Genomic DNA, 26,356 nt, shown 5'->3' on the forward strand with positions numbered 1-26,356 from the left:
TTTTGTTACTCTTCTGTATCTTTTCTTTCTCCAGGAACTCAAAGCTGTTGGTAGTTTCTCCTTAAAAAACGTATGATCAAAATGAAGGTCACTACAATTACTGCTATCGTAACAAAGGCAATCAATACTACTTGAGCAGTGCTAAACCCACAGGACAGATTTATAGAGAGGAGCTTAGAGCCTGCTAGTGATTTGGGCTCTGAGCACACTGTCTCTTCAGAGTCTTCAATTTTATCTATGTTTTGCTTGTACCAAGTTAATAATCCAATATTGGAACAGGTGCATTCCAGTGGATTGTAACTTAAATTGATTACACTCTGGCCAGATAGGTTAGTCAACATATCACGTGGGATAATATGGATCCTATTGTTGGCAAAATTGAGATATATGTTTCTGAGGCTGGAAAATGCATCTGAATTGAATGCAACAAGATTGTTGTGGCTCAAGTCTATGTGTTTTAACTTCCTGAGGCTAGAAAATGCCTTGGTTTGTATAGCCGACAATTTGCAGGACGATAGAGTTAACACTTCTAAATTGGGTGCCTGCTGAAAGAGGTTGTCTTCCAGGATGGTCTTGGATTCGAAGTTATTTCCATTCAGCTTCAAGACAATAAGATTCTCCAGACCTTGTAAAATGTGCGGGATATTGAGATCAATTTTAGAGTAAGAAAGGTTCAGAATCTGCAAAAAATGCAGGTTGCAGAAGGGTCCTTGGGAAGCGTTGATGAAAACCTGTGTGGAAGTGAGGTCCAGAACCTTAAGGTTAATGCTTTCATTAAACGCCGCATTGTGGAACCTGAGCCTGCTATTGTAGCTCAGGTTGAGGTGTTGCAAGCTGCTCAGGCCACGGAGCGGCTTGCTGCAGCAGTCGGCGCTTTCTATTTGACTGCTGCTCAAGTCAAGGTGCTGCAGTTTCGACAAAGACCCTAGGCACCCAGATCCCAAATCCAAGACTTTCAGATTCCCTCTGAGAGAAATATGGGTGAGGTTGGGGAAAGCAGAAGCCGTGATATTGCAAAGGTGCTCAAATTTATTCTTGTCGATAATGAGTTCCCTCAGGAAATCCAACTGAACCAGGCCAGTGGGTAGTTCGTTGATGTCTGTGTGGGCTATGTCCAACTTTTGGAGTTTGGCCAAACACTGGAATGTGTCAGCTGAGAAGTATAGGAAATGGCGATATGGCAGATAGAGGTAGTCGACAGAGATGTTGCAGATGCCCTGCAACATGGTGGGAGTTATGGGAAGGGCATCTCTATCCAAAGAATTCCCAAGTCGAAGAGCAACAGTACTGGCATCCTGCAGCCCTTCCAGGATCACCGAAACATCAACACAACGGCCAAAATCCAAAGTATAGAAAGAAATGGAACTGAAAGCCCTGGTCTCAATGTGCATAATATCATTGTCTGCAAGAATGAGAGTCAGATTCCTGACTCGCTTTAATGCCCGTATGTCTTCAGCTGATATTCTTTGTATTAGGTTCATCTGAAAATCCAAATATTTGAGGTTCCTGGTTGGAAAATGTGATGGGAGCTCTAGTGATTGGATGTAGTTGTCTTTTAGTATCAGTGTCTCCAAGTTACCCAGGTCCTGCATTGGGATGAATGATAGACTACTGAGTCCTGTTTGGGTTAGGTCAAGGTGTTTCAGAGAGTGAGGTCCAGCGAATGCTCTCCCTGCCAGAAACAGAAGATTGTTTCCAGTCAAGATGATGGTCTCCAGGTGAGCGTTGTTTCCGAAGACATCCTCATATACCCAGTTAATTTGACACCTTGAAAAACAAAACACACACACACACACAAGTCTAGCATTCAAACATTGCAACTGTATATGCTTATCTTATTAATATACATCTACGGAAACAATAAAAAAGGATTTCTTGCTTTTGTTTATATTTTTAATGAGATGAGAACAATACAACTGGCACAGCTGTAAATGGGATCATATTTTGCACCAACCTAAATAGGCAGTGAACATTAACACTGCAATTCATTGTCTCTCATTCAGTCAGCACAATAATTTATCTTTGCACAATGAAACAATTTTCTCCTTCTCTCCCACCAAGTGTGCCTTAAATCTGTTCTAGGGGTTCCCAAATCCTCTGGAGCAGATCTGGAGAGGGTGTGAAGGGGAGGGGAAAATTCCACTGAACGATGTGCATGGATGGGTACCCAAGTTGTGTGTGTGTTTTTAAACAATGAGTAGGCCTATCTGCTCATTTCAGGCTGAGCATGAACCACTGTACCTTTTTGTAGCCATGTCCCAGGCTACAATGTTCCAGGAACATTCAAATGCACCCACTTGCATAAATCCTTGTAAGTTCCTTCAGTCATATAACAGAGGGGAAGTTGCACCAGTGTGCCAAAGGATTTGCTTTTGCAATTTTGTTGAAGAGCAGCTTTTCACACTCCTCAGCTATTCTCTGAAATTGAGACGTTTGTTCTCCTTGCCTCTATTCATTTGGTTTTGGCAGCACAATTTGTATGAAAAACAGAATTCTGAGTGCAGGTGCAGGACAGTAAGTTTTGTATGTTTGCTGTTTGTTCAAGCATGAGCCATTAGTGCCTGTGGGGGGGGCACCTTAATCCTCACCCCAGCAAAAAAAACCAAGCAGAGATGTAAGAGGAGAGGGTTCAGCCTGACTTAGGAGATATAAAGTGAGTACGGTAATGCTGCTATTTCCCTAGGTGCCATTTCCCGACACTGGCCATATTGTGGTTTATCCTGTTTCCTCTTTCTTTGCAAGATATAAAGATGTCAAGAAACAAAATATGCACCCAGAGTTTGTCATCTAGGACTTCTTTCAAGACTCTACTCCAGGGTAATGAAGCAAGTTCTATGAATTCCTGGTCTTGTAATATGTGTGCCTTGGTAGGGTTTGGTTTTGCCTCTCAGGTGATTTTGCATAGCATTATAGGACTTCAGGCAGCAGTTTTAGGTGTCAGTTCTAGGCTGCACATGGCATAGCATTAAGTAATAGCACTGCACTGGTTGTGACTGTCTAAAGGCTGGCATCAGCTTACCACAACTACAAAATTTTCTAACAAGTATCGATTCACAGTGCAATGACTTGTGGGAGCAGGTTTGGGTAGATGAGAGTTCTAGCTTTGAGGCTTACAGATCTCTTGGCTGTAACCGCAAGCACCGCTTGCTTGAAAAGTTGAAGTGAAAGCCCCAATTTGCACAAAAAGAGGTGAGGACAAAGATCTAGCATACCTTGTTAAGTCTAAATACACCAGATCTTTCAGCTTGCTGAGCGTTGATTGTTGAAGGGAATACAGGAAGTTGAAGCTGAAATCAAGGACTTGGGTTATGTTAGGTAGTTGCTCAGGAATCTCTTTCAGTCCCAGATCTTCACAACTGTAGCTTCTGTTAGCAATAAGCTGTAAAAATGACACACAGTTTTATGGATCCACACACATTGATGCACAGTGATGCATTAATGCAACAGAGATGTGTGCATCTCTGTTGGCACAATGCAATCTCCTGTAATTGGGGGTTTGTAAGTAAGTAAGTAAATTAATTAATTAATTAATTAATTCAAAACTTCTGATATTGTCCCATCTCTGTATTGGCCTGAATCTGTACCAATGCCAAAAGTGGACTCTGCCTGGGAATGTGACATGCTATCTCCTTTTTATTTTATTTTTGCATGGAAGGCAAAGTGTATAATTATTGTGCAACAAATTGTTTTGTTATTGTAGTAACAGTATCAGGAAGGGCCTTTTGTAGTTTTCAGAAACTCTGGTGTTTGTATCTGAAATCAAAGGCAATAGTCCAGGTGATGCTGGTGACTTCTTTAATTGTCAGAAAACTTACCAATTTTGAGAACTATAAAAGGAAGGCAAACCTGAGAGGATTTCCCCTCACATTCTGGAACCTGCTTTTGGCACCTCCACGCCAGCTCATATTTTATCTAAGGTGATACAGGCTTTATTCATATCTGTAAGAAAACTGCCCTACAGATAAGTGATGAGAGGGACCCTCTCCCCCAAATGTCCAGGCTGCAGCTTTTCACAGCTGTGTTGGCTTTAAAAAGTGTGTGTGTGGGGGGGGTGTCTTTCAAATGACTGAGGCTGCATTGGGATTCCTGAATAGAAAGGTATAGGGCTGTGCTTTGAGTGTCACTTTTAATTTGATCTGGACTCTTCTTTCTGAAACTCTGTGTATGGGGGAGGGGAAGAGACTACACCAGCAGATGACATAAGATATTAGAGTCAATATAATGCCATGTGACTGGCACTGTCAAAATCAGGGCAGACCAAGTGGGTCACAAAAAGTAGTTCGATACAGAATCCGTGACCACACACTGCCTTGTTGCATTGCTGGGAGCGAGGCCAAAATTTGACCCCCCCACTCACCCGCCAGCCCTTGAGCTGCCTTCCCAAAGCTGGATAAGCAAGGAACCAGGCTTTGGGAAGCAGGTGTGAGCCTCTGGCAGGGCCCTCCCACCTTCCCAAAGCTGAAAAAGCGCTAAGTAGAATTTGCGAAGGAGGCTGGAGGACCCTGTTAGGACCCTGTCAGAGCCCTCACACCTCCTTCCCAAAGCCCAGCACCCCACTTATGCAACTTTGGGAACACAGTGCACAGGCTGGATGATGTCATGGGTCAGGAGTCAGCATCACCTACTGAACAGCAGCCTGAAGGCAGAGAAGGTGGAGTGACTCCACCTGCAGCTGATCAGCCTTCAAGGAAACACGGGAGAAGGCACTGATGAGAACCAGCTGACTTCAGCCTTCTTAAGCACAGCTTCCAGCAGCAGACACAGGTTGGTAACAACGCTTGTAGTTCCTTGCTGCTTCCTGCTTGTCTTGGCCCTTGACTCCATGGTCTTCGGATTTTCTGACCAAATGGGTTGCTGTTCACCCAACTCTAGGACGACCTGACTTTGGATGCTGACTCTGCCTCCAGGCAAGTACACCTTGGAGACTCTTCTGACCCTCCCACTCCACTGAGACCTGCATGTTGTTGCTCAGCAATGAGACTACAACACGTGGGGGCATCAAATGTTTCCGAGGGGCACCAAAAAAAAGGCCTTGAGGGCCACATGTGGCTCTTGGGCCATGTGTTGGACTGCCCTGGTCTAACTGATACTCATAATGGAAACTCCCCAACTCAAACATGGAAAGGGTGTGTTTCTAAACAATGTTGTCTTCAAGTGCAAATTCTAGTAGAGTGGGACCATGGTGTGAATAATCATTTGAAGCCCCTCCCCACAACACCACAGTCCTAGTCCAGATCAGTGGCAGAGCGTCGTGCTCCGGCATCGGGATGGAGAGGAAGTGGGGGTGGGGCTGGCGTGCATCCTGGGGGTGGGGCACACTGCCTGCAGGGGCAGGGTGCCAGTGCAGGCAGGGGCAGCCGTGATGGCACCCCACTGGGATCGCGCTGCTGGGGGTGGTGTGCTCCCCCCACACTCCCCTTCCTCCGTCAGTGGTCCAGATAGGCTCCCAGTGATTGATATTCTTTCTCTCTTTTTTAAAGTTTATGCTCTGGTCCATAGGGTCATGAAGAGTCGGACATGACTGAACGACTGAACAACAACAATATTGTGATTAATATCAATTCTAGTTTTGGCCCTATGCAGAGGCCATTCTTAGTTCTGTTACTCCTAATTATCCTTGAAACTGGAGTGGGATCTATTGCAACAGGTTAAAACATTAAAGTGAGAAAAATTATTAGAATAATTAAAAGGGGAAGTTAAATGCAAATATTAGTGCTCCTTTTAGTCTGTAGCTATTTTATCTAGTTGGGGGGGGGGTGTTTTTTCTGCTACTGTATAGAAAATGCCACCTCTTTTAACAAATTCTGAAAGCACATTCAAATACACTAATCAAGTATTGCTTTTGCAAAGGTAGTTCTTTGATAAGGTGAAAAGCTGAAAGAAATATTTACCTACCTGTTTGTGTAACTGACTAGTCCTCTCTGCTACATCTATCAAGGATGTTACTGCTTGCAGCATAAAGTGTGCAAAAAAGAGGGGTCTAGTTCTACAGAAATTAGGTACATTTAAACTGCTTATAAAACAAAGCACCTGTTCGGAAGCCCTGCTACAAACAGATTAAAGGCACCAGTGGTCTGTTTCATTACAACCCCCTCTGGTTCCAGAAAACTCCTAGTAAAATGTCCATGTGCACGCACAGTCTGCAAAATAGGTGCACTACCTCGATAATGGGTTCTCCGTCATTGCCTCTCATGTCTACATGCCCGTTTAAAACTTCTTAGGCACAATTCAGGACAAGATTTTGCAGACTTGTCCTTTTGCTTATTGATATGCTGCACTGTATGACCTCCCTGCAGGAGATGTGCCTAAATCTTTGGTGCAAAATAGGCAACAAGGGGCTTACTCCCAATTACTATATCGGGGGCGCCATCTCACCCTCAGTATTGTGGGTGCCCACCCCCACAACGTGGATGCGCGATATTACATGCCTGCACATAGTTGTGGTGGGCAGTGGCACAGCAGCTTGTCTACCTCCTCCTCTCTGCAGCCAGCAAGGCAGGAGGGGGCGGGGAATACACTGCCTAGGGCACTATGATCCTGGTGGGGTGCCATCACGGCTGCCCCCCACACACTGGCTGCCATGCCGCCCGCAGGCAGTGTGCCACACCCCCAGGATGTGCCCCACACACCCCAGGACGTGTGCCAGCCACGCCCCCGCCTGCTTTCTGCCCCCAGTGCTGGAGCATGAAGCTCTGCCACTGCAGCAAGGCACCCTTTTCCGTAGGGAGGGGCTCAGACTCTGCCTCTGCATCCCAGCCCCCCTCCCAGTAAAGGGTGCCTCACTTGCTGGCTGTGGAGGGCGGAGCCGAACTGCTTCTCTTTCGCAGGCAGTGCTGCTACATCATGCTGGCTTTTCTCATTGACTTTGTGTGTGCCCAGCCCCCCCCCCCAATTATATTATTGTGGGTGCCCAAGCACCTGTGGCCCCTTGGAATTGGCTCCTATAAACTGTATATAGGATTGCATTCATAGGTTGAAATCCTAAATAAACTTGCCATGCCCTAGTGAGCACTGCACCACGGAACACAGTGAAAATGCATAGCTATGAGGATAAAATCGTGAGTACAAGAGAATAAACTCTATTAAAACAATGAGAAATGTATTTCTAAGCACTGCACATATACATAGGGATGTCCCTATTAAGTCCCACTCTAAAATGGCACAGGATTATCGCTGCTAATTTAAGGTTTGCCTTTTCAGCGAGAAAGGATCCTCAAAGTCTAGAAAATTTTCCTGCCTGAGGCCGGTTTTAGCGAATGTGCTCCAACGGTACGGCATTGTACCTGATACTTTTGCCCCACCAACCGCAAATTTCATAGCCCTTTGAAGTAACCTGATGTTAGCATGCAAGTATTCACTGCCACAGATTAATTATTGATTCTATCTTAAAGACGCTTTTCCCCGAATAGAGAAGCAAATAAGTTATCACTCACCTCAGTGCACATCATATCTGCTGGCTTGGTTACTTCACAGCTAACATCTAAAAGGCCCATCAGAACCCAGCAGAACGTGCACCAGGCCATTAGGGGGGTTTATTAGATTCTCCACACAGACGAGCTGCAGTAATGGAAGTCAGATGAAAAATAATTTTCCAGAATGGGGGTTTAGAAAGCTTTGTTAAACTGGAGATGTGAGAGACAAAACAGCCGTCACAGCTAAAAAGAAGTTTCCTCTTGAAGCCTAGTCATTTATGGGCGCTGCAGTCAACCTTTTCGGTTCCTTTTTTTCTGCCCCACACTTAAATCCTTGCATCAGTCTGGCCACTTCTGCATTAAATGTCAGGAGATAGGCACGTGGAAGGAGGATTTGGTCTTTGTGGTTCACTTGGTGCCTGTTATTTTTCTTTTCTTTTAAAAAAAGAGGGGCCAGAACTCACCACGAGCACCTCCCTTGTTCTGTTATAATGGCAATGGTGCCCACCTGAGAGGTGCCAAAACTGAGTTCTGGCTGAAAAAAAAGCCCTGCTTGCTTCATCAGAGGAATGTTCCAAGTGAAGCAAATTAGGTGCCACAGAAGCCTTCCCAATCAAATATGTGTCATTTGCTGGGAACATTCTTCTTTCCCCAGTATTTAGGGGTTACCGCTGTCGATTACACTACCAAAATGGCACATTCCTTACACTAGAGGAAGGTATCCACAGACTCTGAACATTTTTTTAAAACAGAAGAACCATTTTTAAAAAATCTGAAGTTGGGTGCAGCCATGTGAGGGACCCCAAAAACAGCCCAGCATTGATTCTGTGGGGGATGATGTGCTGAAACAGTGACTCAAAGGACTGAGGACAAGTATCCCAGTGCCAATGTAAGGAGACTTGTCATCTCATCCTACTGCTGGGAACCAACCCCAGACCAAATGCTGCCCAACCAGTTCACTTAGCATTTTGCTATGCATGGTCCATTACTGTTGCAGCATATTGTTTTGTTTTGTATTTAGTGTGTGTGTGTGTGTTTATTTTGAATCTTATATACCTGTTTTTGCAGCTCACACGAGCTGCCTAATAAAGTGATTTTCAATTCAAATATTAAAAACAATTGAATACAACAATTTCCAAAACAAGCCATGATCTCAAACACCATCCAGGCAATAGGCTTATTGATACTTTTTTTTTTAAAAGCAGTTTTCAGGTGGGATCAAAAAGCTGCCAAGATGGAAGCCAAAATAGATCACTCTTTGCAGGGTATCCCACAACTTGGGCAGTATGACTGAAAAAGAAAATGGTTGTGCCATTGCCCGTGGAGCCCCTTGTGATAATGGATGCATGAGGGACCCTCCCAATGATCTAAATGGATGGGCAAGCTCATGTTTATGAGAGGGAATGGGGGAGGGGCACATGGAGCAGAGCAGGACATCTTTGTTCCAGTTCCTAAGTACAGCAAGCTTTTTTTTTACTTGATTTTGGGCTAATGACTGTATTGGGGCCCCTCAAGGATGTATATGTTCTTCCACAGGACTAGTTCAAAGCAGCCACAGTTTAGGGAAAAGGTAATAAGAATAAGAATAAATTTATTATTTCTACCCCGCCCATCTGGCTGGGTTTCCCCAGCCACTCTGGGTGGCTTTCAACAGAACATTAAAAACAGACTAAAACTTCAAACATAAAAAAACCTTCCCTAAACAGGGCTGCCCTCAGATGTCTTCTAAAAGTCGAATAATTTATTTCCTCGACATCTGGTGGGAGGGCGTTCCACAGGGTGAATCTCAAGACAGAAAATCGCCTCCTACTGCACACAAAGCCTGTTTCCTTTAAGACTGTTTTGCCCTTGTGAATAGGGCTGATGTGTGAAGGAGAACCTGGATGCTGTATCTTTAGTATGTACATAGCATGGGAAACTGTAAATATGCAGGGATGAGAAGATGTGCAGCCACCTATATAGATTCTCCACTATTCCAAAAGGTACCAGGGCTCCACTTTCCTGATCTCACTTATTCAGAGCTCTCTACTTTCCTAGATGTTGTCATATTTGCTAATCAGAAATCTCCTTTTCTCAACATGCACACAAATAGTGCGTTGCAATGCCTCTTCCCTCCTTCCCATCTCAGGTGCCCTTCAGTGTCTTCTACAGATTACCTATTTTGTTTTAGCATTTTCCATTCTCAATCCAACTTTGTTCGTCCCCTTGTGGCAAGGGCATATTCTCATTTCAGTCCGTGATGCACTTAAAACAAAGTGATTTTATCAGTAAGTTCAAGGTCTCTTAGTTTTCCCCCATTATCCCGTTTTATACTCTCCTTGGTGCTTTGTGTTGCCCACTTCATATCCCATTCAATTACTCCGAGGAATGGGATTGCCAATAGCCTTGCCTTGCTGCAGTCACTAAATCAGACCATTTGCCAAAGCGCCTGTCTAATCCTAGTGGGCATATTCTTACATCATAAAAAATCATCTTATTGCATAGATTAATTTGTCTGCTTCTCCCAATGCTGCACCAGCTTTCTCCGAGGCTGATATCGAATGCTTTTGTTAAAAATCAATATGCTTAAGATAGGTTTTAGTCAAGAAATAGTCTCTCCCCCTTGCTTCTTTATTTCTTTTTCCAATCTCTCTTGGCAATCTGTGAAGTAAGTATTCATAGTGTGATCTAGCAAGGTGCAAATTCTTCTTTAACCTCCTCCTCTTCTCAGTATTAGCCCCCCGCCCCCGGCCTGCCACAGTTCAATGTGACCGTGGCTAATGCTTTGTCTGTGACTGAGAGCTCTATCCACCATCTCCCCCTGCTTCAGTAAGAAGGGAAATGAGGGCATTAATGACTTTTTTGTCTGTGCCCACCGGTTCTTTACTACTCCTGCTCTGACAAGAAATGTAATCTGACTACTGGGACGTTTAATTCTGTGCTCTGTAACTCTTGAGAGAAACAGAACCTGACTGTAAGGCCAAAAGGCAAGTTCTGGTCTGCGATCCTGGAAAGATGCTTCCTGCAGTGTTGCTGCAAACGCCTTATAGCCCGGTGGCTGTCGATTGGATCCCTGGCGTGGCGGCCTGATAGCAGGTGCTGCCACGGCGCTGTGGGTTTTGTGCAGAGGATGTGGTTAAATGAGGCTGAAATGCAAAGCAGGCAGCGAGAGCCTCCTGTTTCACGAGCACCAGATGTATCTGCCCATCCACATCAAGGTCAGCAGGAACCATATGAACGCGTTCTCTGGGCGAGGGCTGGGCTGTTAAGTACGCACACTTAGAAATGCTGCAGAGTTGTTAGTTAGTGATCTGCCCTCCCGCCAGGCACTTGGCAAGCAAAGTCTAATGCGATGACAATGGATAGGAGTCCTGAGCATCGAAGCTGCCGAACAGATAGCAGCTCCACTAATTCAATCAATTGAGTTTCAAGCAATCAAGACACCATCTGGACAGAATCTAACTCATCGCCCAAGAAGATAAAGACATCTGGACTTCCTAGATGCCAAGGACATGCTTGCTTAGTCCCATAGGCTGCAGCCAGCAGCCAGGTTCATGCTGACAAGTTTTCTTAATTATGCTGAAATAATCTCACCCTGCAAGTGCCAGGCACTCCTCGCTTCAAAAAGGTTAGAAGGATCATGTTTCACAAAGCAGAGCTTGAGCCATCTCCCATTGTGACTGGTGGGAGCCCCAACCAACCTTTGTAAGAAAGGGCAAATCAAATGGCAAGGTGAGGTAGGTCTATAAATTCAGTCAGAACCATACATTCCATTTTCCATTGAAATCTGGGATGAAATCAGCGACGAAATCGCTGTGGTACCATTTTCTACTTTGGCACTCCGGTGCTTGTAACAAATATTCTCAACATGCTCAGACAGGAGCACGAGCCAAATCAATTTTGTGCGAAACAGGGCAAGCGAGAACACAGGCAATTCCAAGTGTCTGGAGCTGAGTGAGTTTGGTTCATGTGTCACGAAGCAGGCCAGACAACAGCGAGAGCACCAGTGGCAGAAATCGCACGGGTGATCATGCATAAGCGTGACTCCCTCTGTCGCTGAGAAAGCCAGCTTCTCTGCCAGCATCACAAGGAGCTGGTGAGATCGCATCTAGAATTAGAACCCTTGAAAAGCAGCTGGGAAAGGTGTGCAAGGCACAGGACTGGACCAAGACATTTTGGCGCCTGAGGGGGACCCCAAATTGATGCCAGGGAAGAAGGGGTGAGGGAAGATCTACACAAGAACAAGCAGGGTGGGGGACAGAGAAAGATTAACATCAGGGTACACTGCCTGGGGGATCCTGCTGTCTGAGGCAGTTGCCTCACCTTATCTCATGGGTCGTCTGGTCCTGCGTAAGTCACTCTTAGGCACCTTTTTTCTGCTGCTTGTACAGATCTGGAGGAGGTATCCTAAGCAGCACCAACTGAGCAAGTGGGAGCCTCTCTTTTATAGCAGCTTCCGGACACATCATAATGAGTCTCAACTGCAAGTCCCTAACCAATCCAAGTTAGCCACCGGCAGGAGCAAGAAATCCACTGAGTAATTATAAGAAAGGATTAAGAGGGCACAGAAGTGCAAATGTGAGGTGCTAATAAATGTTGTGTTTTGCCTTTCCCCCCCAGACTCAGATTGATTAAAACAACAACAACAACAAACCACCACAGAGTGTTGCAAAGTGTTTTACAAGAGATGGAAAAAGGCACTGTAGTTCTTTCTATTGTGCAAAGACCAAATCATGGCATACACTTAGGTTTCCCTATTGAATAAAGCTGAATTTCAATAACACTTGCCATTAATAGCAGAAGTACCAAAGCTCCGGTCTTTGAAATAACTAGAAACTTAAATCTCGCTGTATCTTATAGTGAAGTGACTCATGCATACAACTGGAATTGGATATTAAAATGGAAAGGTTGCTTATGGTTCTTTATAATTGAAACGTCAGGCTGTTTAAATAAACAGTGTTCAGGTAGTGTTGAAGTTCATGCGGTATTGCCATCTAGTGGACAATCATAAAATAGTCCGGAGAAAGGCACAGTCTTTGTCATTAGGATGGCCTGCAATGCGTCCTCCTCATACGAAGGCAGACAGTCTGGTGGTTGGCCTTTATGCTGCCTTAGGGTATAAAACCATGTGATCTGGTTCTTGGAGCAAGAATGGACTTTCTGAGTGGGACAAGTGCTTTCTCACACAATATTTTCATAGACACTTCATAGCAATCTTCCAAGAGCAGGCAGAACAGATCCACAGAAGCAGAAGGGATATAACCTGTATGAGCCTCACCGACAGCAAAAAGAGGCATTTGAAACAAACTGCTTTGGAGAGACGACTCTTCAAACTCTGGAATGGTGATGGTTCCGCAAATGGAGAGGGATGCCAGTTTAGAAGCTGTAATACTGATCTACCTAAACATATAAGCTCACAGGGATGGATTGCATTGCATGCAGCCATTCATAATTATTAGTTTTATTATTATTATTTTTAAAAAATAGGCAGGTGATGAAGTGTTGTACTATATCACAATTCTATGAAGGCTAGCAGTTCAGTCAAATGGAGACAAATGCGGGATAGCTTGGACTTCATGTATTCGGGAACTTAACTCTTCCCTCCTTTGTTCTGTTGGTTCAACCCTCCCCTCGCCCTTCTAAAGTTGCTATTGGCTGAGGAGGTCAGGAAATACAAGTACTCCTACCTTGGGCTGCAAGTGATGAGCCCCCCATACCCTCTGGAGATTAAGGATGCCACGAGTATTTCAGGAAAGCAAAAATTCCTCAAATGCCTGTGAGCAGGACCAGGGTGAGCATAGCCCTGCTGAGAGCAGCCCAAGCCCATGCCAGCTGTCCCTCATCCTTCCCTTGCCCCCGTCACAATGGAGAGCCAAAGGTATTCTCTGGCTTCCTGTAAGAGCCGACACTGCTTTTGACTAATGGGGCTTAACTGTTTGTTTCAATATATGGCACAACTGAAGCTCACAGCTTCTAATTACAGCCAAGCCTCTTGAAGGGAGAGCTGGGGGCTTGAAGAAGCCCAGCAGCAATCAGAATCTGGACTGCAAACGGAGCAGCAGGCACAGTCTTCCTTGATATGCTGAACTGTACTATATATCTCTACTTAAATTATAGCAATTATGCCTGCATTTGCATCTTGGAAAACTTTATGCAAATGCTTCCTCTTTTGGCAAGGCATAAAAGGGCAACCTAGTGGGGGGGGTGTTTTCCTCCCTGGGCTCTCAGCCTGCCTGTCCCATAATCCTGGTAGGAAGCTGGCCAGTGTGTGGGACTTTCCTCACTAAAGAGAAAGCCCCTTGGGGCAGGGATGAACCCCCAGAATGGAAAGAAACTTCCACCCCACTGGCTGTGAGCAGCCATGCCACCTCTGCCTACTCTAAGGTGAGTTTCTTCTTTCGAGCGAGGGAAAGGATAGGTAGCAGTCTCCTCAAGGGCTTACTGTGCATTCAGTCTCGGGCCAAGCCATGGGGCTCGTGTATGGCAGACACATGAAGGATTTTCACAGGTGTTATGGGTTTTATGGTGTTCTTGGTATCCATGCAACCTCTTTCAGCTTCCCAGTACACTTTTGTGAGGTCTTGACTTGACCCTGTGGTGCTTGGAAGCAGCTGCTCCTTGGTTTCCATCTTTGTGTGAGAATCTTTGGGAAATTACTGGTAATATTCTTCCAGACATCAACTGTTTCTCCGCTTGTATTCTCAGGCAGGCCCACCTTGATTCCCGCACCTCCCGACATTCCATAGCACATTTCACGGAGAACGCTCCTGTATTACATTTCCACAGTGATTTCACCTTTGAATGAGAAGCGGAATTATTCCTTACACTTGGTTTGATCAGTCACAATGATGAAAGAACAAGTTGTCTTCCCTTAGAACTCTGCATATCATTTCAAGCATAGAGATGCTGGCAGTGCTCGCTGCTAATGAGGCCACATACATCATCCAAAGCAGGTGTTTGCTTGTTTAAAAAAGAGCAGCCTTCTGTCACAGGTATTTCTGAAGAATTATGTCTGGATATTTTTTTTTAAAGTGTTGATGATTCATTTTAAAACCAATAACAGCAGTGTGATTACTTTAATTATATTATGGAAGTATTATAGATGGGATGAGCTTTACTTTCCTTGTTCTTTGTATGGGTTGCTGCTTAGTTATGTTTTAATCAGAGTAGACCTATTTAAATCAACAGACACGACTAAGTTAGGTTCCTTACTTGCAGTAGGTCTACTCTGAGTAAAGCAATGGTCTTTAACATTTTATGCACGCCACTTAGAAATTCTGAATAATATGTAGTAAATAAATGCCTGGAATGAATGAATGAATGAATGAATGACATCACTGTCTTAAGACGTGTGTGTGTGGCTGGACTATAGCCAATTGTGCAGAAGTAAGAGTTGGTTTTGTTGCCCTGCCCACTTTTTGCCTCCCACCCTGCCCACCTGTAGCATGCGACTTTCAGAAGGTCACCCCTGGGGGAATCCGACCCCCGAGACCCAAGTGTATAGATTAAATGGGAAGGCCAGCTTTTCTCTTGCAGTATACAGGCAACGACCATTTTGTGCATGTTAAAAGCTTGCGTGACCATGCACATGCGTTGCCATGAACCTCCGCTGTTGCACACAGTAACCCACAACCCTTGATTTGCACGGTTGTTGCCTGTACTCCACTGCCCCCAACATTCTTTTTCATTGTTTCTTTCCCTCGCTTTACATCTGGTTCACCATTCATTTCTCTACCCACTGAGTACGGGGTCCATGGCTTGGCTTTTGAAAAGCAGGGGGTCTGCAATACTTAGCTAATTGGGAACCACTGGACTAGTGTGACTTTTTTGTGTATTAATCCCCATGCCAGGTTCTTGCAAACAACTGGAGGAAAGAAGAAAACAATTATACAAATAAAACATTTCCCCCCACTATTTCATGCTTAACTAAACAAAACAATTACATCGTTTCAGCACCAACACATACAAAGACAATGAAATAAACTCGGAAAAAGCTACATTGCTAGATCCAGTTGTCATATTATTTGGGAGGGAGGGAAGAGAGGAGGCTTGGCAGATAATATGTTCCACTTTTAAAGCCACAGATTGCATCAAGATGGAAGTGCTCTAAACCTGGCACTTTCCAAAGTTGGATGATAAGATTTGGGAGATGATGGTGGTCCGTGCGTGTACTTTCTGCCTCTGTCCTCAGTATATGGAAGTGTAAAAAAGCACAAAATGAATAGTTCCTTCCTCCTCTCTTAACAGGTGCTTTGCTTGTCTTCTGGGGTGGTGCGCTAATAGCTGTGAACGCACACGATAAGGAACAAGTTGTTCCCAACAGAAAATATAAGCCGTTCCTTATCCTCATTCCCAGAGCCCTTGGAGGCCAGCCAGAGGCGAGGAAGTGTGCAAGAGACACAAGTGTCTGTCAATCTGAAAAGCCGCTCTCTGAATGGCTTCCTGGCACTGGGAATTGGCTCGCATGAAAAGTGGTTCTTAAGGAACGAGAAGAGGCGGCAGGAGACCTGCGCCGCATTTAATAAACAAACCACTTGCTCCCAAACTACCTGTGTGCTTTTGTGCGCCAATGTGAAAGGAATATCAATGTCTGTTAATAAGCCATTGTTTGGCTGTTTAGCATTTCCTCCTCTGGATTTGCTTACCATGACTAAATGAAAAGAGGCAGAATAGCCCTTTGGGGGGCAATGCTTTCCTCGCAGGTAGAAGTTTATAGTGATAAATGATCAGAAGAGAGAAATAAAGAACAGAAATAATTGCTTCCATTGATGATAACATCGCCACAGCTTGCCTTATAAATTATTCCTCCAGCATTTATCACCTGCTGCTGCTAATTCCTCTCTAGTTTCTAAGCTGTATTAGCAATACAAATGTGATTCTTCTTCCCCCTCCTCCCATTGGTCCAAGATCTGATTTATTCTCCATACCTAGGGATGAAATGAAGTCACCTTATCCCGAGACACACTGTTAGTCTGCTTCAGCCATTCCTCTCCATTACAGTTGGTTGCAGTTGCCCTGAATCTCAGGGAGGATCTTTCCCAGCACTGCTTTCAATGGAACTTGGGACCTTATATATTTAAAAGCAGGCTATCTACACCTAAACAATGCCCCCTACCCCTCTACAGCTGAAGTCTAAGAATTGCCTTCCTTAGGTAACTCCCAATATAATTGTTACTAATTCCTTGTTATGTATAGATATTCTTTATTTAAAGAAATCTATAGAAGGCATAATGCCTTCAGAAAGAAATCAAAGTGGCTATTGATGGTGTGTTTTTTTTAATTAATACATATTAGGTTGTACTCTGTCAAATATATAAAAGGATGTCATATAGAGGAGGGAGAAAGGTTGTTTTCTGCTGCTCCAGAGAAGCCGACACAGAGCAATGGATTCAAACTACAGTACAAGAAAGAAGATTCCACCTAAACATTAGGAAGAACTTCCTGACAGTGAGAGCTGTTCGGCAGTGGAATTTGCTACCAAGGAGTGTGGTGGAGTCTCCTTCTTTGGAGGTCTTTAAGCAGAGGCTTGACAGCCATCTGTCAGGAATGCTTTGATGGTGTTTCCTGCTTGGCAGGGGGTTGGACTGGATGGCCCTTGTGGTCTCTTCCAACTCTATGATTCTATGTGTCTCCACTGATAGATGGCTCTCTCATCCAGTGATGACCTCTATGAATGGAAGGGGAGCAAGGTTATTTTTACCTCATTTCCCCCTTTCCTTATGTAGTCCCTTCTTGCATCACAGCACCAGAATGTTTGGGGACCATTTGATCCTTCAGAACAGTGTGGGGGTGGTGTTTGCAGGTGGTGGGGGAGCTACAGGAAAAGGGGAATTTCCCAAGTCTCCTCCCCTCCTTTCCACTTGTGGATGCCTCCATTGAATCGGCCTTGGTAAGAGAAGGGATGCAAATATATACACTCCATTTAAAAAATGGCTTGCACAGCCTTTAAAAAGAAAAAGCAATACAGTGGTACCTTGGCTGTTGAACATAATCCATTCTGGGAGTCCGTTCAACTCCTGGAACCATTCGAAAACCAAGGCACAGCTTCCAATTGGCTGCAGGAGCTTCCTGCACTCAATTGTAAGCTGTAGAAGCCGCGTCAGATGTTCGGTTTCCACAAAATGTTCGCAAACCAGAACACTCACTTCCGGGTTTGTGGCGTTTGGGAGCCGATTTGTTTGGGAGCCAAGCTGTTCGACAACCAAGCTACCACTGTACATCTGTTTAAAACTTACCATGGGAAGGAGAGAGCAGCTATTCAAAGGCCAATCGGAAGAAGGCTATTCCAGCAGCAGGGAGTTCCATGCTTGAGCCCAAGAAAGCCGTTCGCTCACCTGCTTATCCCGCCATTCTATAGAAACATTTTAAGTGGCTTAAGGACAAAATAAGTACCACCTAATTTCAAAACAAAATAAAAAAATTCCTTCCAGTAGCACCTTAGAGACCAACTAAGTTTGTTCTTGGTATGAGCTTTCGTGTGCATGCACACTTCTTCAGATATCTGGGGTCTCGTAGAGAGCAAGGGTAGTTGTAGTTGAATTCTTTTCGTGTGTGTGTGTGTTTGTGTGTGTACAATGATTTAAGAGGAAGTGGCAAGTGGTTTTCTTTCCTATACAAGGAGAAAAAAAGAGGAAATGGTATTGTGGGCGCAGTGCCCTTCTCACTGAGACAAATGTGAAGAAGTCACCAGACTGCTTTGGCTGCAATTTTCCTACTGCTGTGAGGGATGGCGGAATCTACCAGTTTCAGTTTCTCTGTGTCTCATTTTCCCCAATCTTAAATTCAGTTCTCAACATTTCCACACCAGTTCGTGATTTTTTTAAAGTCCCTATGAACATCCACCAGCATTTTACTGATAAATTCTCCTCATGTATACATTTTTGAGTGCAGTTTTGCTTCACATACACATTTTTGCAAAGTAATTTTCACCAGTAGAATGCCCTTTAATGTTTTCACCAAACCATGCATTTTTAATGCATGCTTTACTCTACTGTATTTTTAACCACATCAGTTGGCAGGAGAACTGCGTTGCAAAATTTGCAACAGGGTGAATTTGAAAGGATGGCTGTGTTCCAGGGCACAGGCAGTTGCAGACAGTACAAAGTTGGTAGGTTCACCTTTAAATGTGAATTGAAATCTGCTGTGTCCTTAGCTCTTGCTGTTTCAAAGCTGTGACAGTATTTGTTTTCTTGAGAGAGAGAGGTGGGGGGGGGGGGAGAAAGAAAGAAAGAAAGAAAGAAAGAAAGAAAGAAAGAAAGAAAGAAGGGGAGGGAAATGCCCCCCAGCAGAACAAAAGAATTCAACAAGCTCTGGAGATTATTAAAATCATTGAGAGACACTTTCATACCATAAAACCAACAAAAAAGTCAGTTAAATAATCCAGCCCATTTTTAATGCCCACAAGCCATTAAGGCGTGGTTGATGGCAGGTTCTTTAGTTTTCTGATGTTATGGAATATCAATTGATATACCATATTTACTCGAATCTAATGCTGACCTTTTTTGCCCAACTTATGTTGCGAAAATTAAGGTGTGCATTAGATTCAATGGCATATTTTCATTCGCCAGGAAATACTTTTTTGGTCTGCCACGGGCAATGGTGGACGGCAGAGATCACTCACATTGAGCAACCCGCTTGCTGTGAGGAGACAGGAAGGCAGCAAGGGCAACACATCTTCTCTAAAAAGCCTGAAGGTTTTTAATTCGGGTTCTGGAGAAATGAAAAACAAGCAGTGAGAAATGAAAAACAAGCAGCCTTAATGTTTTTAGATGCAGAGAAAGCATTTGATAATGTCTTCTGGGACTTTATGTTTAAAGTTTTGGAATATATGAGCTGCGGAGACACTTTTATAAAAGGAGTTAAGGCAATATATACAGAACAATCAGCAAAATTGCGAGTAAAAACCGTATTGACTGAGAATTGTAAGATAACTAGAGGCACTAGACAAGGTTGCCTGCTGCCACCTTTATTGTTTATATCGGTTTTAGAAGTTCTGGCACAAAGAATGAGATGTAATCAAGAAATTAAAGGAATAAAGGTGGGACAGAGACAATACAAATTAAAAGCATTTGCAGATGACGTGATATTTGTAGAAGAACCAATAGAGTCAATTCTGAAAGCATTAGAAGAGATTTTTTTTTTTAAAAAAAGAAGAAATAGCAGGTCTTAAAATTAATAAAGATAAAACCAAGCTTCTGGTAAAAAAACATGAATGATGAGAGTAAAAATAAATTACAAAATATAGGCTATCAGGTCTAAAGATTGGCAAGAAGACCATGCTGTTCACTTTTAGCTGTGCACATAATTACAGTCACTTTTGCTCTGGATTATGTGTAAACTCTGCAGCATGACTGCAAAAAACACTTCCAGGGACCATTTATAAGTGGCAGCTAATTCAACATTATCTTGGCTGATGGCTTTGAAAATCTACATGCTTAAACTTGAACACCTGCATCAGCCTGTTGCTGACATGAGCCTGAATGCCCTCTTGTAGTACAGAGGGCACATTATGTCTGGCCTCAGCAGCTCTGACTAAACATGCCATATTGTAATTTAAGGAAGAGCAGGACAGGTGTGAGTGCATGGCTGTCAACTCTTCCCTTTTCTTGCGAGGAATCCTATTCGGAATAAGGGAATTTCCCTTTAAAAACGGGGAAAGTTGACAGCTATGGGTGTGACTGACAGCCCCACTGCAAGGAGGTTTTCCACAGCAGTCAACATTATGAAGGAGGCCTGGCTTCTTGCTGTTACAATTTCTTTTCCCTTAAAAAAATAATCATTTTAAAAGCAAGTTTTTAATGGCAGGTGCAGTAATGTTGCAATAAGGAAGATTCTAGAAACGGAAGCAAAAAAACCTTCAAGCAAAATGTTTCATGTGGCACACTGCATGGTGTTTAAACAGCCTCCTGCACATGAATATTAGGAACTTAGAAAGCTGCTTCATACCACATCAGACCATTGGTCAGTGGAGTGCATTATTGTCGCTGCCTTCTGACTGACCATGGCTTTCCAAGGTTTCAAGCAGGAATATTTCCCAGCCCTAGCCAGAGATACTAGTGACTGAACCTGAACTTTTCTGTAAGTAAAGTATATGCATTTCACACTTATATTGCAAATCATTTTATTATATATGTATCCTAATATGTATTCCGCCCTTGCAAGGACATCTCATTTTTTTTATCATGAGAAAACAGTGGTCATTTGGGTTGCTGTGATCTCACATGATTTTGTGGCACAATTCCCCCCCCCCAGCACTTTTTAAAAGGCTGCAGTCTCGTGTGGCACCTCAAAACACATGTTTTTGGGTGCCGTTACTGAAAAAGTGCTTTTGTTCATGAACTATGGCCTGACGTCACGCGAGATCACAGCAACCAAAATGGCCGCTGTGCTCTTACAGTAAAAAACAGGAAGATGATATCCCGGAAGATGGCATCCCAAATTTTGGCTTCAAAGAGTTGGAGGGCAGCTGACAGCAACCCCCCCCCCCCAAAGTTAAATAATGTCAAATTGTCAGACATAGTAACACAGCAGAAATTATTGATGAAAGGCCTTGCGAAAGACCCCTTTTAAACGGGAAAGATGTGACATATGGCAGACCACCCAGGGAGGAAGTTCCACAAGTTTGGGGTCCCTAATCTGATCATCTCATTGGTGGGTCAGAGAGGACAGCTTCTGGGGGCAACTTCAAGTCCTGGGGTGACATTACTTGGCTGGAGAAACTGCATTGCAAAATTTGGAGAAAATGCAAATTTCGAAGGACAGCTATGTTTCAGTTTGTTGTGTACTTGGGATGAAAATACAGGTTTGAAGTGTGCAGTAGTTGAATATATAAAATTGGATTGATTTATAGTTTATTCTAGGATTTCTTAAAATCACCCTGCTGCCCATTTTGTACCGGTTTGTAACATATCTTCTGTTTCTTATACATTTATATTATATATACTGTACATGCCTATATAATTTTGTTGTGGTTCCATTATTTTAGTAGTATTGCATATTTTTATGCGAACCTTGACTGTTATGTGGCAGGATATGATTTTAAAAAACAAATTGTACTTTACCAAATGAGCATGCACTCAAGGATAGTCAGGACTGCTTGTGTGAACAAAAACTAAGTTGACATGTGAATTCGTAGAAAATGAATCTGTTGTGCTGAAGGGATTTTTTTTTTAATGTCTCTTGATAGATCAGATAAAGTGAAAGTATCTGGGGTTCATTGTACTGCTCAAAACAAACATTCATTCATTCGAAACAAAATAGAAAATTCTTTCCAGTAGCACCTTAGAGCAGTGTTTTTCAACCACTGTTCCGCGGCACACTAGTGTGCCGCGAAATGTTGCCTGGTGTGCCGTGGGAAAAATTGAAAAATTACTTTATATATAGTCAATATAGGCACAGAGTTAATTTTTTTAACATTTTCTAATGGTGGTGTGCCTCGTGATTTTTTCCATGAAACAAGTGTGCCTTTGCCCAAAAAAGGTTGAAAAACACTGCCTTAGAGACCAACTGAGTTTGTTCTTGGTATGAGCTTTCGTGTGCATGCACACTTCTTCAGATACATTCATTCGTTTTCTTTTCTCAGGGTTTTCAAGGCAGAATCCAGAAGATGGCGCTGGTTGACCACACGAGACCTCTGGTTCCTCCATGTACCTTACTGCTGATTTTAAAGATTTGGAGGGGCTTTAGCACAGACTCTTGGCTGGCAGGCATTGTGGTGGTTGTGCTGTAAGGGGACTCCTGGGGGTGGTGGGGGTGGGGGGAGTAAAATGCCATCTGTTTCTGAAACCACTAACTATCTGAATAGACATATCTGTAGTTCTGATCAGTGAGACGGCATTCCTCTGTTGAGAGGATGAGAAAATGTTGCCAGCTAGCATGGTGAGTTAAGCAAGAATGATAGATTCATGAGAACTCCTGGGGATCTGCTTTCTGCAGGGAAGCAAACCTTAAGCTGCAATAATTCTTCCTTACTTGGAAGTAGGGTGGTCACATGTCTCATGCTTTTCAGAGGACAGCCCTCTGTTGGAAAGAGGCACCTCTTTGAAGCGGTGTCTGTTCCAAGTCTGGTTGAAAGACAGACAACCATCAGAAGGGAGCGTGAGCAGGGGCCTTGAAGTTACCCACCAACAGTTAGCACCTGGAGAGCAGGTAGACACAGGTCACTCGGTCACTGTATTGTTCCCTGCTATGGGGAGAAGCATTATATTTCTGTTTACATTATAGCCATAATTTCTAAATCCGATTCTATAGCTATCAATTAGCATATGAAAAATGCATGCAGATGTTTGCCACCTTTTGCCTTCTTTTATGACAATCTGAAAATAGCCACCTGAGTATATAATAAATCCCTCTGAATAAATCTGAAATGTGGTTCGGAGTCAACATTTATGCTGCATCATGATGCACAATTACTTGGGATAAATGCTCACTGCATATGGTGAGACTTAAATCTAAGTAACTGTGCAGAGGACCAAGCTACTGGGCCTTTAAACGCAACCAGTTCTTTTGCACACAGAAAAATGTGTATTTGTTTCTCATCTATCGCACACAGTCTGTATATCTTCCATTTCTAGGAAGGCTTGTTGCTCAGATGCTGCATTCACCCAGCATTTAAGAGAGATCTATTTTGAATTTGAGAAAGTGTGCTACTTCTCCTTCTGATTCCAACAATAGGCTCGTTCCTGTTGCTTGCTTTATCGCAGCTGTAGCCAATCCATCCATTCTCTAAGGTGTTTTTGTGGGATATTAGCAGCCAAAGCTAACAAATTCATATTCTTGCTAGTTAGCATGAGAAGGGGCTAAGTCCACAGAGCTGTATTACAGATGGGCAGATACTCAGACCATAGAAATACAATTGGTAGAGAGAGCTCTGTGTATGTCATCTCCCCTCCTCTCCTGGAGAGGAAGGAGCACATAGCACTTCCTTTGACCAGTGATGGATGCAAACATGCCTCCACTTGTTCCAGCTTTAGACACATGTGTGAAGCTGGTTATATTGTAAATGCAAGTGTTTTGCCTACATAGTTTTTACTGCTGCCATTGCTGTGAACCTGAAATATACTCGGAGTCAAGTGTGAATTTCATGCTCTTTATTCAGCTCATAGTAGTGAGGAATGCAGTTTTCCCAAAACGTTTGCTTTATATACACTATTTACACAATGGGCCCCACGTGATTGGCTAATTCCGGGATACTCCTGTATGCCAATCGGAGTGCGGATTCACTTCCACCTGGAGCTGGATTGGGTGGCTCCTGCGGACCAATCAGACTGCTGCAATCTCAATCCTATTGTTCTGGGACCAGTCAGACTGCTGCAATCTCAATCCTATTGTTCTGGGACCAATAAGACTGCTGCATTTTGGATCCTATTCAACTCAGTACATAACAGAACCAATGCAAGATTATAAGTAAGTAAATTATATTTTAAAGTTTACTTCCCAAGTTGCTGCTTGATTATTTGTTAAGTGGAGTAAGAAAGCGAGAGCCAGTTTACTTCTTTGCTGGACTTGCTCAAAACAAGGTTTTACAGCCTAATTCCCATGCTTTTATTTTTTCTGCCAAGCACGGAATTTTGAAACTCTGTTCCACCCACACACATGGGTGCCTAGAGGTAAAAATTGCAATTAACATATCCTCTCCTACCCATTAAAACCATCCCACAGTTTTTAGGGGTTGTACATGAAGTTGTCCATACCCTTTTCTCCTTTCATCAATCCTATGAGCTGAACTGACTGGGGATATAGGGACTTGGCTCAAGGCTCAGCAAGTATCTGAACGCAGCCTTCTCTCATTCAAGTCCAGTCCCCATCACATTGGCTCTTGTAGTTACTGTGTGTAATATGACACGTAACAGCATGAGTATCACAGTCGCCTCCTAGACATGACTTTATAGACGGCACTGAGAGACTATGGGCTACAGTTGGTCGGAGCATGGTGCCCATAATGCCAAGGTTGCAGGTTTGATCCCCGTATGGGACAGATGCGTATTCCTGCATTGCAGGGGGTTGGACTAGATGATTCTCAGGGTCTCTTCCAATTCTACAATTCTATAGTTCTATAGATGCATTGCATGCAGACCTGTAAGGAAGACTGAAGGTTGCTGCTCAATTCCTATAAATATAGTGTGGGTGAGGGATGACCCCCTGCTGACTGATTTTTCTAAAGTGGGTCTCCCAGACCAGAAGTAAATGCCAGGAGAAAAAAGATGGGTGTTGTGATTTCATGGAGAAAGTGTCTGCCTCTGGTCTACTCATCCGTGCTTTGAATTGGTCCTATCCAGCTCTGTAGGAGTTTGGTGGGGATGCATTTTGATTAAATTTCTTTAACTCACAGCTTTGCAGCTGTTTTGTCTATAAAGCACTGATCTCTCACTTCCTCATGCGCGCGTGCACACACACACACACAAAATATCTACCTATTTTGGAGATCTTTCCTCTTAATTTTATTTAATGCTTTGTCTGAGCTGTATGACTTCCACACACAAAAGTAGCAATGACTCTTTCTATTTATTCAGCCCTCCCCCAGCTGCAAACCTACCTACAGAGTAAGCCCCGTTGAACTCAAAGGGAATTAGTTCAGAGAAGAGATGCATCAGATTGCGCTGCTTTCAGTTCTCTGGGGACTGTGCACCCTCCTTTTCTGTGGGAGCACCCAACTACACCCTGTGTGTGAAAACATAATGAAGGCTCCCTCTGAGCATCTGGACTTTTCCAGTCAATATGACAAGTACAACACAACCTCTTCATACCAGATTTTCCTTAAAACCAAGACAGTTTCTTACTTCTTCCCTTGTGTCATCATGTTCCATCCTGCATTACGTAGAATGACCCAGTTGATAGGGACCATGCTCACATTGTAGAAATTGGACATTCACGTGAGAGCCAGTGTGGTGTAGTGGTTAAGTGCGGTAGACTCGTAATCTGGTGAACCGGGTTCGCGTCTCCACTCCTCTACATGCAGCGGCTGGGTGACCTTGGGCTAGTCACACTTCTTTGAAGTCTCTCAGCCCCGCTCACTTCACAGAGTGTTTGTTGTGGGGGAGGAAGGGAAAGGAGAATGTTAGCCACTTTGAGATAAAGCGGGATATCAAATCCAAACTCTTCTTCTTCTTCTTCTTCTTCTTCTTCTTCTTCTTCTTCTTCTTCTTCTTCTTCTTCTTCTTCTTCTTCTTCTTCACCACAGTGTCCCCCCCCCCCAATGTATTTAGTGTCATCTCACATTAGAAATGCTTTTGACTGTGGGGATCACAGCATTACACAGGGAGTAGTTGTCTCATGTTATGAGGAACGCAGTGTGGACATTCAGTAGATGGGCAAGGTGGGTGGCCATATGCCCTACTTTCCTTTGGTGAAGGAGTCCTTGGTGGTCCAAGCCTGGTTTCAATATAAAGACCCATAACAAGAGAGAGATAGAGTGCTGAAGTTGGCTCTGAACAGCAAGCTGAGCAGGTTGTCTGGACATAGAATCATAGAAATGTAGAGTTGGAAGAGACCCCGAGGATCATCTAGTCCAGCTCCCTGCAATGCAGGAATCCTGCCCACAGCCATCCCTGGGCGGGCTTGAACCATCAGCCTTCTGATTAACAGCCAGATGCACTAACCCATTGCACCACACTTGGCTCTACTATTTGAGAAGCACCGTGTTTCCATTTAAATAATGGCATCTAAATAAACCAGCATAGGCAAAATTCTGTGCGAATCTGTGGCCTGTTTTGCATTGGCGATGCCTTCAGGCACGAAGTCTTAATCTCCTCTCACTCGTGCTCTTCACAGAACAGTCTCGTGGATCTTAACAGAACAGCTGCAACAGACGTGAGTGAAATGGTGCATAGAGGGCTTTGTTCTTCTTTTGGGTCATGGTGACTTTGTTGCAAGACGCTGGTATCATAAGTACTTGGTGTGCCTGACTTGTGTACACAGAGATAGCCACTATCAAGGAACGGAGCTGACATGGCAGAAAGCGGCCAGTT

At 43.8% G+C, this 26,356-nt stretch overlaps 1 protein-coding gene across 1 annotated transcript; it reads right to left on the minus strand.

The window, feature by feature from the left end:
• On the minus strand, positions 1–7,702 carry CD180 (CD180 molecule). The gene is made up of 3 exons (XM_033164557.1): positions 7,434–7,702; positions 3,213–3,379; positions 1–1,767 (listed from the first exon to the last, which is right to left on the minus strand). The coding sequence occupies exons 1-3, from the start codon at positions 7,521–7,523 to the stop codon at positions 39–41; spliced, it is 1,986 nt and encodes a 661-aa protein (XP_033020448.1). The 5' UTR covers positions 7,524–7,702; the 3' UTR covers positions 1–38.
• Positions 7,703–26,356: the final 18,654 nt, after the last annotated feature.

This window comes from Lacerta agilis, chromosome 11, assembly GCF_009819535.1.
Source record: "Lacerta agilis isolate rLacAgi1 chromosome 11, rLacAgi1.pri, whole genome shotgun sequence".
NCBI classification, from domain to species: domain Eukaryota; kingdom Metazoa; phylum Chordata; class Lepidosauria; order Squamata; family Lacertidae; genus Lacerta; species Lacerta agilis.